Consider the following 17709-nt stretch of genomic DNA (forward strand, 5'->3'; position numbering starts at 1 on the left):
TTCACAGACCAGTTTGGGGGTCTACTCTATTCTCCCCAGAAAGTAGGCCTCTCTGTCATATGCCCTTGGTGGTATATTGAACAAAGCGAGGCAAAGTTTAGAGAGTTTTCATCTACTTGGGAGGGACCATACCATGAAAACTTGTCAGTATCTCAGGATGAGGACAGTAAGAGTAGAGCAGGCTTTCTGGGGATGAGGCTGAGAACCTGGCTGGTTTTTAGATTCCATTATTGCTTCAAAGACAGTTTAGCAATATCCACACTAGCAGTGTCAGTTTGAACAAAAACATTTTTAATGCAGAACATGGTTAGCCCTTCTGTTATGATAAAGACTTCTCTTGCTTTCAGTAGGTGAGGGATGGTTTCCAAACAAGCCATACCTTGTTTATCCTGCTCTTCATTGTCCTGAGAAAGAAGCCACACACTTTAGGCTACCAACAAATATCCATAGAAATGATCTAAAATGAAATTTAAAATAAGAACACTACAATAGCCAAAGCACAGGGCAGGGCTAAGAGAGCAAAAGAGGTTTGTAACAAGCCACTCTGAGGTGGGCCTTACCATGCCCATCTCATTGTATTCTCATACAGCAGTCTTAGTCGGCAGCCTCTTCAGATTTAGCAGTGTCAAAGTGAAGTCTCTTGTCACTTGGGTGACAAAGCCATTCCATGTAATTCTAACGTTCTAATGACTGACTTAACAACCTCCTCTGTGAGAGCATGAGTCATAGTGATGCTCCTGACAGGTCTTCAAGATAAGATAAGACCTCTCACCTTCTGGAGCGCACTGCACTCCCCGACTACACAATGCTGCTGTTAGCAGGGGACCTGGAGGATGTGCCCTGCTGGAAGGCAAAAGGGTGACCTTGATGATGGCGCTTGTCATTTTTTCATAATCATCAAAACGCCTTTCTCCTTTGCATCCATTCAGCAACATTCTTACTGGACTATGAATCTAGGAAGCTTACGCTAGAAATTAAAGACAAGGTAGGACTTTTATTGTGTGTGTCTATTTTTTTTTTTTTTTACTCTAAGAAGACAACTAACAGAAGTTGGTATGCTCCCTTACGCTAGGCACTCTCCTGCTCTCTCTGTTTATGCTTCTACATAACATTTCAAGTATTCAATGTGTTGGTTGTAATTATCTACAAGTATAGCTGATGACACTGGAATAAGAATTTCCACTCATTCAGTGATATCTGGCAGAATCTCTGTAAGAACAGTGGTTGACCCAACGAAAATCATGAGATTCTTTTCACACATGTTATAATAACAATGAGTTCTTCCCTGTATGCAAATATTCTATAGGGTGCTCTTCCCGTTAAGAACAAAGGCTCAGCCGGGCGTGGTGGCGCACACCTTTAATCCCAGCACTCGGGAGGCAGAGGCAGGTGGATCGCTGTGAGTTCGAGGCCAGCCTGGACTACAAAGTGAGTCCAGGACAGTCAAGGCTACACAGAGAAACCCTGTCTCGAAAAACCAAAAAAAAAAAAAAACAAAAAAACAAAAAACGGCTCACTATGACAAAAGGAAGAAGTCCTGGGCCTTACCCCCAAAGAGGCTCTGTAAGTGCATGCCTTTGGGACACATCCTTGGGTCAAATCCCCAGTAAACACACATCTAAGAAATGCTCAGGCCTTAAGTCAAGCTCCAATGTGTGGAGACAAGGCAACTGACTGCACACTGGGAGTCAAGAACTTCATGAAAATGAGTAAAATTCAAACACATGCAAATTTAGAGGGAAAACGAATGAAAAGTGACCCTTTGATATTCCAGGAAATTTGCTTACCCAGAGCTTTTTTTCCACTGAGATCACATATCATGAGGAGGAGGAGAGAAGCAAGCAGTGGGTGGCTGGTGGGAGACCACAGGATTTCATGTAAAGATGAACCCACTGATATGAGCTGAATTCATGATGTCTGCACTGGTGACTGGTGGCTCCAGCTCTGACCTCTGGAACAGACCATGACCCTTCCTCTTCTTTTCACAATCTCCTTCAGTCCCAAAGTCCTGCCCATCTGTTTCCCTGTGCCCCTTTGATCTTATTGGCATGCTTACCCATGCTGTGCTGGCCAGACCTTCACACACAGCTCTTTCTCCTTTTAACCTTCTAGTACAAAGGCACCTTTTCCCCTGGTGATTTTCTTTATCCACACATTTCAATGTGGTGTCATTCTGCTCAGCCTCCACAGCGCAGCATTCTCTCATTCTCCCTCCTTTTCTAATTCCAACTTTGCTTGCCAGTCATGTTCCCTGCGTCTCCGTCTCCCGTGGGTATCACATCCATTACTACTTACGTCCGTGCTAGAATCATGTATGCTACTTTCTTTGATATTGCTCTTATCCAAGGTCTGAAGCTCTCTCCCTTCCTCCTAGGTGAAGTCTTGGAACTCACCGTACATAAAAGTTGTTTCTCACATTTCTGCTATAATCCTCCCACAGTCAATTAGTGAAAATTTTGATAACCTTCACTATTTTAGGGCAACCTGATAGATGATTACTAAATTTCATAAAGTGGTAAATCTACATATGTGTGCATTTATGTCTACTTCTTGTTATTTAATTGTTTACCACGGACTGTGTGATAGTAAATCTTAATTGTTAATTTTATTATATTTACAAGTAGTTATGAGATGAGCAAGTATACTTTTAGACTCCTGTGAGGACATTTCTAGAGAGGATTAACCAAAGAGTGGTGCTGAGGATGGATGGCCTCATCCCACAGCCGGGGGGGGGGGGCAGGGGAGGGGCACAGATAGAATAAGAGGAGAGAGAGACCACCTGCCACCAAAGGCCTGCTCTCACTGTGCTTTCTGAGCTGAGTCGCTCTGTCCCGTCTTCACTGCCATGATGGATTAAAACTTCTGACACCACAAGCCAATGCATCCTCCCCTTTTGAGTTGTTCTTGTTAAGTATTTTGTCACAGGGATGTAACATCTAAAGCTGGCTCTGTGCTCTTGTGAATGGTAATTCACCTTGATTTGGTAGCAATTCAAACATCCCTCCACAATTGTATTACATTTCTTGATGAGCTCAGTTATTTTAAGGTAATGTACCTTATGATTTCTAAGTGAGACAAAAGGAAAGGTTAAGGGTTTTGTAAGGTTTCCAAAACATCTTTATTTTTTTTAAAGTTTTTATAGTTAGTATGTACATCCTTTTATGGATCATTTATTCTTCAAATAAATAATTTTAGCACAATTCTTTACAGACTTTAAAAGGACAATATTCAACTTCATAAAAAAAAACCAAGATAGCTAAAACCATCCTGTATAATAAAAAAAATATGTAGGGATCATCATCCGTGATTTTAAGCTATACTACAGAGTTACAGTAATAAAAGCATATGGTATTCACATAAAAACAGACAAGTTGAAAAATGGAATTGAATAAAAAACCCAGACATAAATACATACACCTACGCACATTTGATTTTTGATAAAGAAGCCATAAATACACAATGGAAAAGGAAATCATCTTTAACAAATGGTGCCAGTCTAACTGGATGTCAACATGTTGAAGAATGCAAATAAATATTTATCTATCACCCTGCAGAAAACTCAAGTCCAAATGGATCAAAGACCTCAACAATAACAAAAAAAAAATCAGATACACTGAGGTTAATAGAAGAAAAAGTGGGAGCCTTGATTAGGATTTAATTGGTGTGAAGAGATGTTATAACTATGGCTAATCTTATAAAGGAAATTTTTAATTAGAACTGGCTTACAGTTTAGAGGTTTAGTCCATTATCATTATGGCAGAAAGCATGGCAGCACGCAGACAGATACGGTGCTGGAAAGGAAGTTTAGAGATCAACATCTAGATACGTTGGCAGGAGGAAGGGGACTGTGAGCCACTGGGCCTGGCTTGAATGTCTGTGACCCTAAAGCCCATCCCAGTGAAATGCTTTCTCCAACACCACCACATCTACTCCAACAAGGCCGCCCTTCCTAATAGTGCCATCCCCTAGTGACCAAGTGTTTAAAGACATGACTCTGTGGGGACCATTCCTACTCAAGCCACCACCGTGGGGAATAGGCTAGAACACACTGGAATAGGAGACAATTTCCTGAACAGAACACCAATAGCACAGGCACTCAGAACAACAACTAATAAATGGGTCCTCATGAAACTGAAGAGCTTCTATAAGGCAAAGAACATTTGCAATAGGACAAAATGGCAGCCTACGAAACGGGAAAAGACTTTCACCAACTCCACATTTGATAGAGAGTTAATATCCAAAATATATAAAGACCTTAAGAAACTACACATCAACACATGGAAATAACTCAATTAAAAAACAGGGTAGAGATCTAAACAGAGAATTCTCAAAAGAGCAATCTGAAATATCTGAGAAATAAACAAACAAAAAAATGTTTAACTTTCTTATCCATCAGGGAAATGCAAACCAGAACTACTCTGGATTCTAGTTTTACACCTGTCAGAATAGCTAGGATCAAAAACTAAGTGAGAGCACATGAGGATGAGGATGAGGATGAAGATGAGGATGAGGATGTGGAGTAAAAGCAACACTCCATTGGTGGTAGGAGTGCAAAGTGGCATAGCCTCTATGGAAATCAATAGGGAGGTTCCTCAGAAAACTAGGAATTGATCTACCTCACGATCCAGCTAGACCACTCTTAGGCACACACCCAAAGGATACTTCATCCTACCACAAGCACACTTTTGCTTAACTATGTTCATAGCAGATTTATTCATAATAGCCAGAAACCAGACGCAATCTAGATGTCCCTCAACCAAAGAATGGATAAAGAAAATGGGTACATTTACACAATGGAATGTTACTCAACATCATGAAATTTGCAGGCAAAGGGACGGAACTAGAAAAGTCATCCTGAGCGAGGTACTCCAGACCCAGAAAGACACACATGATATGTATTTACTTATAAGTGGACATTAGCTATGAATTAAAGCCTAATTGTGGTACAATCTGTAGACCCAGAAAGGCTCAAGGGGTTACTCATCAATCTCCCGGAAGCGGAATTAAAATAGATTTTGTGGGCGATGGGAACAGAAGGGATCAGGCAGGGAGTGGGAGGGACTGAGGGAAAGATTATTGGAGTAGAAGGACTGAGGGGGAAACAACTGGAATGGGGGGACTTTTGGGGGCGATATAGAAACTTAGTGCAGTGGAAACTTTCTGGAATCTACTGAAGTCTCCTAGAAGTGGGAGACATGGATCCTGCCCTGGCCAGTTTGTATAACCAGGTAAGGATGCCAGCAATGGGACTAGAACATCAACCCAGCCACAAAACCTTCTACCTACAATCTATCCTGCCTGTAAGGAGTTGCACAGAGCCATGAGTGGGAGCCCATGCCTGACACTGCCTGGATGGCCAGGAACCAGAGGCAGGACAGCCCAGAGAGCCAGGATAGAACCAAGTATGACTCAAGGGAAAAAGTCAATGAAATGATTCCTAATGATATTCTGCTCTACTCGTAGATCTGTGCCTAGCCCAATTCTTATTAGAGAGAGTCATCAGTCAGCAGTTGATGGGAGCAGATGCAGAGACCCACAGCCAAACACTAGGCAGAGCCCGGGGAACCCTGAAGAATATACAGAGGAAAGACTGAAGGAGCCAGAGATGTCAAGGATACCAGGAGAACATAACTCACAGAATCAACTAGGCAGGGCTGGTAAGGACTCACAGAGACTGAAGTGACAAACGCGGACCCTGTATGGGTCTGAGCTAGGACTTCTACATATACACTGTAATTGTGTAGCTTAATCTTCTTGTGGGATTCCAACAGTGGGAATGAGGGAGTCTCTGGCTCTTTTGCTTGCTCTTGGGACCTTTTTGTTTTCTACTGGTTTGCCTTGTCCAGCCTTGACACCAGGCTTTGTGCCTAGTCTTATTCTAACTTCTTATGCTGTGTTCAGTTGGTCTCCCTGGGAGCCCTGCTTTTCTTTGGAAGGGAAATGGAGCAGGGGTGGATCTGGGGGGAAAAGGGAGGTGGGCTGAAAACTGGAGGAGTTGAGGGAGGGAAGACTGGGGTCAGGATATAAACTATGAGAGAAGAAAAAAAATAAAAGAAGAAGAAACAAAATAACCAAGACAGGAGGTTTTTATAGTTAGTTGGTACTTCCCTTTATGGACCATTTATTCTTGAAATAAAATTTCCACCATGCCTCTTTGATGTCTGAAATTGTGTTAGTAGCAAAGACATGATTGATATAAAAATGATTTGTGAGACTAGGAGTGTGGGTCGGTGTCAGAACGCCTGCCTGGTCTGTGGAAAACCCTGGGTTCCATCCTCAGCACCATGAAAACAAAGGAGACAAAACCACAGTTGTCTTTGCCCATTTCTATTTAGCCAAGAGGAATCTTGATTTCATGGGAGAAGATATTTGAAAACAGACACACATTCCTAAGTCTAGTCATAGCTAAGTCAGGTTAAGGACATTGAGGTGGGTTGGGTAAGTGGCTTGTCCCTGCCTTATTTATTTATTTATTTATTTATTTGTATTTATCTATTTATTATTTATTTATTATTTATGTTTTTCCTGTTCCAACTTCTGCCAGGGATCAGAGTATAATTAAGGATGATTTCAGTGGTCTGCATACCATAGATGGACTCAAATGATCTCTACCTTTTTTTGTCTTTGTATGTTTGTGTTGGGAAATAATGAAGTTGATAGCTTAAAGGACAGAGATTGGAAAAGCCAGTTAGCTAAGCCTCTGTATTTTAGTGTGGGAAGAAACGTTTCTCTGATTTTTTTAAAAAACGAATTCTTGGACAATTTTGTGGCTCTGCTCCAAAAGCGTCCTGCTGGAGTAGAGGATTACCTTACATGGGTCATTACACTGCCAAAGCTCAAAGCGGGCATTAAATTAAAATTCTCTGCAACTAGTAGGCAGAACATCACGACACTCAAAAGATGCGAAAGTGCTAAATGAATTCTGAGCAATAGCATTACCAGCACTACATATTTATTGAGTTCAATGGGATGCTAGGCACAGTCAGACAGATTATGCAGGCAGCTCCCACAAAAGAGCAATGGCAACCATCTCATGTGAACTCACCCTTTCATTGACTTTAGGAATAGACACTATAATTTGGCTTGTTAGAAACAGTCTCCTTTCAAAAGTACCCTGAAGGTTCTCTATGCCTTTGTTTGATTTGAAAGTGGCCGATTCTCTGCAGGTTACCATCTATGAATGTGGCCAAGTCTCCCAATTTCAAAATTAGCATAAGAATGCTGTGGGCATTGAACTGAAGAACTCCATCCCTTTGCAACTGAAAATCACAGATAAAACTTTCTGGGAAATATTAAACATATCAGTTGTAAAACAGAAATTACACTATTACTTTTTTTTATCTAGGTAGAAAAACATGCATTTTCAAAACTAATAATACTAGGATTTTAAACTAGTCTTTAAGTTCAGAACACACACATGTATATGTATATATATATACCCACATATATGTATATTTATGTGTATATATGTATATATATTACAGAGGAATTTTAAAAATTTCATCATAAAATCCAACTTTTTAAACATGAAGTTTCAAGCAATTTCCATGTTTCAAATGAGGAACTATAAAGAGTAACTTTAACTTTACATATCTGGGCATAACTCAGTTTAAGAAGCCTGACTTTCTTTATGTAAATGCCAACCCATCAGAGTTAAGAAAAAAAAAATTAAGCACTTCAAGAGAAAATGGCTTATAAATTGTCACTGTTGAATTTAGTGTTCTGACAGCTCTGAAAGTGACTACAATGTAATTTTCCAAGTTGGTAGCCACAATAATAGAACATCTGGATGTGATTGAAATGCATGGCAATTAAAAAGAGAACAGGAAGACAGTGGGACAATGCCTCTCCCTCTGCTGATAACTCTTGTGGTTTTGAACTTATAACCCAGACCTCAGGTGTGGCTGTCAGGGCAGCGCTGTCTTTAGTGACTCACCTGTCATCCCTGTGATCATGAGTTAATCTGTGCTCTTATTCCTAGCAGCTATAATAACCCACTGTCTTGCTTCCTGAGTGTGCCGTGTGAGGTCTGTAGTCCACACACCTGTGTGATGAGCTAAGAACTTAGCATGGGACGTCAGATGTGGTCCTTTCTAGTGTTTCCAAAGTGGATTTACCTACAGCCTCCTACCCACACCTCTGGAAATGTCTGCCACAGCCCTAGGGGTCTAGATCTTCTCTCAGATAAGAGATAGGTAGAAAGTTGAGCTGTCACTCCGTTCTTCCTTGCTTTAAAAACATGAGGCAGTGGAGAAAGAATGCTTTTCGATTCAGTTCAGCCAATATTTCAGAGGCTAGTAGGTTTAAACTCACTGCCAGGAAGGAAGCAAAAAATAGTCTATAAGGCTCCTGTAATCTTTGGTCTCAACAGATTCATATCCATAAATTATATATTTACTTAGAGTTTGCCCTCAAAACAGGGCATTTCATAGAAGCATATTATTTTCTCTGCCATCCCTTCCATGAAACCATACCTCAAGGTTATAGGAAAGTGGCTTTTACTAAGGGCCTCAATGACTTATTAGCATGCACACTAGAGGTTTTCAGAATCCCTCCACAGCTCGGCCTCAGTGGAAACTGATGGAGATATGTCAACAGCGGCTTCTCTGTCTGAAGCTTCCATGGACATCATCTGGCAAGCTCTGCTCTGCATTGCTATTTTTTTAAATATAGATTTATTTACTTTTATTTTGTGTGTGAATGGTTGCATATGTATGTGCACTGCATGTGTGCCTGGTGCCTCAGAGGCCAGAAAGGGGGTCACAAGCCCTGGAACTGGAGTGACACACAGACGTAAGCTGCAATGCAGGTGTTGGGAACTGAACTTGGGTCCTCGGCAAGAGCAGCTGGTGCTCTCCACGGCTGAGCTACAGCCAGCTGCCAGGATTTTGCCTCCCAACTCAGGATGACATACATACCCTCTCATAGCAAGGCTCAGCCATATTGCTGTTTCATTTCATTGGACACCACAAAATGTCACTGGTAAAGAGGGTAGGCAGCAATGTTAGATGTGAATATTGCTCACATGACCATAACTGGTAAATGTTTACCCTGGTCTTAATTGATATTTAAACACTCCCGTTGTCACCTAGGATAGCTGTTTCTAAGGTGTTGTTTAATGGGGAGATTTAATGGGTGTGTAGGATTTATTTGATAACTTTTACCAGTGTGGCTCCCTACTTAAGGTCATTACAAAGTCTACCACAGAGTAATCTTTAGTGCAATCCTGTGAGGGAACATAAATCTATCAATACATAGATGGGTACAATAAATGAAAAAATGTTTTTAAGAAAATATGTATAATATTGCAATATATTTGACAGCTTAAAGATATGTGTGTGTATGTATGTATGTATGTATGTATGTATGTATGTATGTATATGTGTTTGTGCACATGTATACATGTGCCCACAAAGGTCAGAAAAGGGTCTTAAAGCTCCAAGAGCTGGGGTTATAGATAGTTATAAGCTACCTGATGTGAGTGTTGGAAACTAAACTCTGGTCTTCTACAGGAGCAGCAAATACCTTAAGCACTGAGTTCTCTCTCCAGCAATATTTGACAGCTTTTACACAAGGTTACACGTAATAGATGTGTGTATGCATGCAAATGCAAAACAGTTCTGAAAGATCACATAACAAAAGAGAAACAGTATCTCTATTGGTTGGGAAAATTATGACTTCTATTAAAATTTTCTTATTATTTTTCCTAGTTGTTTATGTCCTTTTGCGTGTCTCTCTCTCTCCTTTTCTCTTCCCTGCAATGAATATTTGTTTTGTATTACATATTTTTATACATATAGTTATGTGTTTGAAACCGTTCCATAATTCAAAGCAACTGTACTCCTTAAAGCCCTGCTCAGTCTGAAATTCTAAGAGTTATAGAGTAGTTTAGTTTTCTTTCCCTTTCACATGCATTTGTGTGTGTGTATGTATGTATCTTTTTGTGAGTAGGGAAGATGGCTGTGTAGTATGTATGTGTCTCTGTGTGTAGATGTATATATGTATGTGCATATGTAAGCATATGCATATATGCACATATGTTCATTGACATGTGGATACATATGTGTATGTATGTGTGAATAATTGTGTCTGAATATGTATGTGTGTATATATGTGAATATGCATTTGTAAGTATTATGTATATGTATTTGTATGTATTGTATACTTATGTGTGCATGTGAATGTATATATATATGTATGTATTTGTATACATGTATATATGTATGTGAGTACATTTATGTATGTGTGCATACATATTTATATATATATGTTTGTACATACTTATGTATATTTATGTGTGTATATATATCATGCATGTACATTTGTGTTTATTGTGCTTATGTATTTGTGTGTATATATATATATATGTATGTATTTCTTTATTTTTGAATGTGTATATGCATGCTGTGTATATATGTGTGCATGTGCATTTCTATGTGTACATATGTATATATATGTATATATGTATGTGTGCATGTGGGTGCATATAGTACATATATGCATGTATGTATCTTTCTGTGTGTGAATGTGTGTGCATTAAATAATCAGAAATTGAGTCTACTCCTGCTTATATGCTAATGTCCTTGTGGTATGACAAGGACTTTTAAATGATTTGCCCTTGGAAACATTTCTGTGGAGGGGCACGCCTGCAGACGGCTTTGCACATGTGTAGGTGATGAGTTTGTCATGGCCTTGGGCAGGAATGTCTGTGATTTTTCACGCTGAGGCGGAGCACTCGTGCCCTGGCTATGGATGATAGATACAAAACAACAACCTCTGTGTTGTAATTGCTGAATAAATAAAAACCCTTATCATGTTCCCTTGTCAAAACAAACAAGAAGGTCTCCAAGTCCTGCACACTGTGAGTGCCAGTCTGTGGCTGGTTTGGCTCTCTGCCCAATAAGGCCAGAGCTTTGAATGTAAAAGGCCTCCCTGCTTTCTCTTTCACCTCCTCAGAAGCTTCAGCTCCCTGCTGGAACTTAGAAAGGTGAGACTTTGCCTGAGGGATTCTTCCCCACACGGAGGCAACACAGTCGGAGTCATGTATCCCATTCTAGGGTGGACAGAGTCCTCTCTGGATGCTGACTGCCTGGTCTGGAGAGCTTTGTGCCCATGTGAAGCTTTATAAGGACAACAGTAAAGAATAGACTATACATTTTAGACATATATCGATGCTTTTCTGTCTTAGCTGAAAGTAGCCACCTGGAGGTACACAGCATCTCAGTAGCATCACAGGCAAGTGCATATTAGTTCCATGTCCAACCCAGATGCATCAGCATCATTGAAAGTGCTCAGCTGCATGCCAAGAATGACAACAACAGCGCCACATGAAAAAAAAAACTAAGCTCTTCTTTCTGAATTGGATATTTATCATCTCCTGCAGGTGACAGGTTTTAAGTAGGCAAATGTGATTTAGGAACTGCTCCTGGGCTTTGAACACAGGCTGTGGTTCACACAGTACCCTCTGTGCAGAGTGTGGTGGCATGAGACAAAATCCTTTCTTCACAGCAACAAGGAAAGTGTCCAATATAGGACACTAGAGAGATACCCTTCCATTCCTTTAAGGGTGAAGTTTTGGGAATACAGTGCTACAATGGTCTTGTAACTGTCTTTCTTCAGAAATTATCAATCTTTCAAAAGCAGATGCTTACCAAAGAAGGGAAGTCCCCGGAGACACATCCCCAAGAGACACATTCACTGGCAAATGGATTTCCATCTGAGGCAAGAGGGGAAGGAGTGTAGACACTTACTAAACTATAGCACATGTCTCTTATTGTGGGGGAGAGAGTAATCAGAATGCATCGCATACCTGAATAAAATTGTCAAAGGACAAATTTAATTAACAAGAAAGTGAAGACACTTCTAGGCATGAAGAAAATCATAGTTCCACGAGTTGTATCCTACACAAGATGATGGATGAGTTTGTGAAAAACACAGACACTAAACGATACACATGCAGATAGGTCTCGTGTCCATCTCTGATACGATTGGATGTTTATACCAACTTTACTGCATAAAGTCTCATCACACTCTCTCTGCTACTTCACGTTATATGCATATCCAGCACAATTTCTCATCTGCTGTATCTACACTGGGTCCTGGGTCCTGTCATAATTTTTTTTGAATTGTAAATAAAGGTCTTCCTGTGTTCTCTTTGGGAGATTTTATTTAGAACATCTGAACAGGGCATCAGTTCAAAAGCAAAAGAGAAGCAGAATTATGCTATTTTTGCAAGCAAGATAAAGACACAATTAAGTTAGGACTTTAGGAATACACACACACACACACACACACACACACACACACACACACATTCAAACTAATAGCTGAGAGTCAACTGATGGAGCAGTTACAGGAAAAAAAAAAGAAAAAAAGAAAAGGTAACTGACATGGTCTTTTCTGAAGAAAAGGGAGAAAGAATGGGTAGGGAGAGGAGGGGCTGGCCATGTTCTGGAAGCATCGTGTGTGCCTGGCTCTCTGGGTCTTGTGTGTATAAGGTAGGGGCTGTCATTTCTATTCTACATATAAGGAAAATCATGGCTGGAAATACTTTAATGTGGCAATCCTCATGCAAACGGATGGAAGCAGAATACTCTTGGCTTCTATCTCCGAGCTCACACTCTTCTTCATATGCTGATAGTGACCTCAACACTATGTCTTCTAGAGTGACACCAGCCACGTCATACACACTGCATCCAGAACCTCCCAGGTATAGAACACAGGAAGAGAGCAAGTCTGAACTGAGCACACCTGCTGCATTGTTCGCAGACACACATTCCCTAACACCCACGCCGTGAGTACCTTTCAGCTGTCATTTCATCTCTTTGCACCAAGCGAGAGGCAGGGAATGTTACTCTTCCTTATGGGTGAGCAACATGGGGTCTGTAGGGGTCGAAGACAGCATCTGAGCTCTGAGAGTCTGCCAGATTCAGGTACTCCTGAACTGAACGCCAGCCTTGCCCACACAGCTTTGATTCAATACTTCAAGAGATGGAGCTGCATGCCCTTAGGGTGCTTCAGCATCTACTAGGTGAGAAGCCAGTCTACATTGGTGGTTATACTCTAAGAAAGAGCTAGTGCCTTCACTCCTTATTTCATGGCTTACTTCTCTGAAAATAGAGTAATCCAGACCAAGTTAGAAACTACCAAACCATGATGCTTATTCAGCAGTTGATGTGTTCATTTCCAACCACACCCACTATGCCTGGGCATCACAGCCACAACCGCCTGTCAAAGGGTGTATAAACTTTGAATACAGGAGCTAAAAAAATCTATCTTTGCATTTATGGAGGTGAGAGGAGATCAGCGGAATATTTTCACATGAATGACTTCCAAGGTAGGCGAGAAGTAACACTTAGAAATTGCCGAGGAAGCGGGTGCTGCACACACAAGTCTGTCTACAGCTCTTGCTGCTCTTACTGTGTGGGCAAGTTCTTGGGATTCTGATGATAGCCGACTTCTTCTGATATCCACAGACTGTTTGTTTGATGTCTCACTATGGCTATGTAGACTAGACTAGTCAGAACTAGTTCATCAACCTCTGCCTTCTGAGAAATGGGGTCTGGGGTGTGAGACAGAACAGTCATGACAGCCGCAGGCTAGTGTGACTTCTCTATGGAGTCACAAGCTCGTGAATCCCACACACAATAAAAATAAGAGTCTTTATCCAAGGTGTAGCTAAAATGCCTGCTGTCCTAGGGATAGCAACCAACATCCATCTGCCCATATCCTCTGGGTGTCCTATACAGGACGTATGTGCCTTGTTGGCTTCTAAAGTAACTCTTTCAAGAAGAGTCACCATCATTTTATTGGAAAGAAAAAAATAATGAAACAGACCTGGAGTTTCCTATGAGCATAAGAGGATCATAGTGTTATCTGGGCAAGTAAACTTCCAAGAACTTAATCTCCACACTCAGGACTGTCCAAATGGATCAGCAGGTACAAAAATGTATGTGCAACAAAGAACTCTAGTCTGTACTACCAATTACTGTTTTTACAGGACTAAGCTAAAGCAATAATTTCTTCTAAGATCAAGTAAAATATAAACGAATATTATTCAAACTCTCCCGTGGTGTTACACAAAATAAAAACATGGCTATTCACAGTAACTCTGGTGCCTTATATTTGACTGTGTCCCCTTGATGGGGAGGACCGGTGGCACTCAGAGGAAGGACAGCAGGCTACCAAGAAGAGACTTGATACCCTATGAACATATACAGGGGGAGGTAATCCCCCTCAGTCACAGTCATAGGGGAGGGGAATAGAGTGAAAGCAGGAGGGAGAGAGGAACAGGAGGATACAAGGGATGGGATAACAATTGAGATGTAATCTAAATAAATTAATTAAATTAAAACATATATACAGTTTAAAGGTTGAAAGTGAGAGCATGAAAAGAGGAGAAAGAGCAGAGGTGGGAGTGGTGGAGGAAGATGTGGGGGGGGGTCATCTGGTTTTTTGAGTCCCAGCAGACTTTTGAGGACAGTGTGCTATGGAGCTGGGAAGGCAACAGCAATGAGGTGAGCCCCAGGGACACTGGTCTGACTCAGATCACCCAGAAAAAGCCCTTAAATTCTCAACTGTGAAACCTTTAGAAAAATATTCTAAGATCCTGGGTCCCCCATGGGGTCTGGAGTAGATAATTCCCTTCTTGACCTACATCGTCCTTACCCTTCTCCAGAGCACACTGTCCTACGCGGGTGTCACTAAAAGCTTTCACACTGCCCTGTCGCCCTGCCCTAGATTGACTCTGCAACCAACCTGTCAACAGACCAATGACTTGCTGTTGCACTTAGAGAAATCTTACAGCAGGGATCTGTTTGCTTTTCACTTTGACTTCCTATCACCTCACCCTCTGCCCCTGTTTCCCATTCTTCCTGTTTCTTGGACAGGATCTTCGACTCAAGAGACCAAATGTCACCTCTTTCAACAGAGCTTCCTAATTAGGCATCTCCCATACTCTCTGCATTCTTTCCCTTGGGACCTTTTTAGTGTCTTCGTCCTCTGACTGTCACATGGCTAACCATTCCTGCTCTTGATAAGATAAAAGGACCGGTTGGTGCGGAGTCACAGGCAGAGACCAGGCTGCAAAGTTGTTGCTCAGGATTGCTTTTTTTTTTCAGTGTAGAGACAAAGTTAACTCCATCTGAGGGTCCTGTCTTGGATCACCCTGTGATAACAGCTAAGACCTCAGTGACGGCCTTTGCTTTCCTCAACCTGTACTCAGTGTCAGTGGCTGGACTGAGCATCTCACACCCATGGCACTCGTGTAACCACTCTGCCACATTGGTTTCTATGCTACTTGACCTCCCTTTGAGTTCACATAATACTGAGCTTTTAGGTTCTAGACCCCAAGCTACGCCAATCCAAGCACAGTGTGTTACTCAATCCTTAGCCACGTCGCTGAAGGATTTGCATGGGAAGCAAAGCCTACTGACTCCCCAAACAACCTCATATTTCTTCTCTCTAGCACAGCCTCATACCTACTCTGTGCCACATCCTCCTGAGGATATCATGGACCCCATCTAATGAAATACTGTCTTCCTTTCTTCTTTCTGGAAGGTAACAGGTTTAACTATCCCATAACACAGCCCCTCCTGGAAAGCAGAAAACACATAAAACAACACAGGCATCCTAAACCTGAACCAGTTGAAGGTTCAGCCCGCTAACAGGATTTCAAAAAAAGTATTATTTATATATATTATTTATATTATAATTATTTTTGTCAGCCTGTAGTCTTTCTCTCTATGGGAGAAAGATAGTGCTTTGAACAGATTATTGCAGGGTTATTCTAGAATAACAATACTTTATTATATATGAGACTTGGAGTTCTGAAATGTACTTTGCCACAGAACACATGGTTTCATACTAACAGTGTCCCTGTGAGGTATATATACTAGGCATGTTCTGCCATACTCCAGGGAATGGAAATGGAAGTCTAAGGTGATTGATTATACAGCATAATGAAAAGCTTCAAGCTGCACAAGCTACTTCAATGCCCAGTGTTCATTAAATAGATCCTCCATACTGAGCAAATAAATAAAGGAGGACCCAGAAAAGATTCTTGTATTGGATATGGGAGCTATGTATGTGCATACACAAGTATGGCGTGTAGGTATGTAGCGGTATGCAGGTGTGTGTGTGGTGTGCATATGTGTCTAGGCATATTAGTGTGTGTGCGAGTATGTAGTTGTATATCTATATGTATATGTGTGTATGGTGTATGTTTGTGTGTTTGTGCGTTTGTGTGTAGGCATGTGATTATGTATGTGTATATGCAGGTATGGCACATGGGAGCAAATCTTGCAGACAAAAGGAACATTTCAAAAGCATATGCACATTATCAGCTATGAACGACGCCCTGAGATTTGAGCACGATCCGCCAACCCATATTACACTGTCATACTTCAATCACGGTGCTGTAACAGTCCTTCAAGCTTCCCAGTAAAGGCCCTGGTAACGTAAAGAAAGAAGACCCACAGACCTCTCTCATATCTGTTTTCTCACACATTGCCTTACACTGTCCTTTAATCTCACGTTTTCTTCAGCAGCAATGCTCCTACGGTTTCCACTGTGACTGCTCCTGCCTTAATGAATTATGAGTGTGAATTTTACAGTTTCAGGAGCAGTCATCTTGGGCTGTGAATCATGAAGCACCTCTCCTCCTCAGCCCTCTCCCCCCCGCCCCCAGGAAAGCGAAAGACGAACGCATCACCCTCCCGAATGGCATGCCTAGCTCTGACTGCAGCATTGCTGCCTTTTCTCTTTATGCATCTGGAGCTGAGGCCTACAGGGCTCTGCCCCGAAGTGTTCTTCTCTGACTCTTGATAGGAGTCTGAAATCCAGGCTGAGAAGTCCAGGCAGAGACACACAGGCACCTGTCGGCCAGTAACAGGCGCTAAATGCTCTCTGCAAGTCCTGCTCGGCTCGGGCAGATGGCTGAGCTGGAAGCCTCTGAATTCCGAATCAATCAGGCCTGGAGGAGCACCTGCCTTGGAAACCCACTGCTTAGGTGCGTTAAGGTTTTGCTTGTGGTGAAGGTTAGGGGAGTTTAGTGAAAGTCAATTTTAATGAGTGCTGCTTCTCTCTATGCGCTTACCTCCAGAAAATGTTCCGCCTGCTGCTCTCGATCCAATTTCCTTGAAGTCGTAGTAATCAGACCTGTGTAGAAATGAGAATATTTGACTTTTAAATATCTAGGGCAAGTATCTCATTGAATATGTCAAAAAAAAAAAGTCCAGTTAAAAGGAAAGAAAGAATGATGGAGAATGGCAGCCTTCCTATTCCCAGGGATGCTCAGACCTATTCTTAAGGCAAAGGAAAATGTGCTGAGACACTGTGGGGAGCTATCTCCATCTACTTAACAGAGAACAACCGCTGCTGTTTAAGAAGAATGCAAACACTCCCTAAGAAACATTGGTTTTCTAGTAATGAAGCAGCCCAAAGCTTCATTTATCTAGGACTGCAGTTCGTCAGGAGGAAGTTCTAATAGGTAGTTGACACTGATTAGATTCTTGCTATGAGACAGAACTTCCTCATTTAATCTTATGTGATTACATAAGCTTAAGTTATATTTTTCAAGAAGGCGATTTCCGCAATAGCTAACTGCACACGTAATTATCCCAAATTCAGTAGCTCTTACAACAAACATCTCACTGTAATCTTCTCATTGTTTTGTGTATTCAGATCTTTATACTAAGCTATCCCACGGGA

At 41.4% G+C, this 17709-nt stretch overlaps 1 protein-coding gene across 5 annotated transcripts in view; it reads right to left on the reverse strand.

The window, feature by feature from the left end:
- FAT3 (FAT atypical cadherin 3) overlaps nt 1-17709 on the reverse strand; it is a 603907-nt gene that overhangs the window by 158414 nt on the left and 427784 nt on the right. For all 5 annotated transcript variants that reach the window (XM_084783571.1, XM_084783568.1, XM_084783572.1 and 2 more), the window contains exon 4: nt 17096-17157. In XM_084783571.1, the coding sequence (XP_084639697.1) occupies nt 17096-17157 (62 nt within the window). The remainder of the gene's footprint in view (nt 1-17095; nt 17158-17709) is intronic.

This window comes from Acomys minous (genome assembly GCF_964271855.1).
Source record: "Acomys minous genome assembly, chromosome: 5".
In the NCBI taxonomy this organism is placed as follows: Eukaryota; Metazoa; Chordata; class Mammalia; order Rodentia; family Muridae; genus Acomys; species Acomys minous.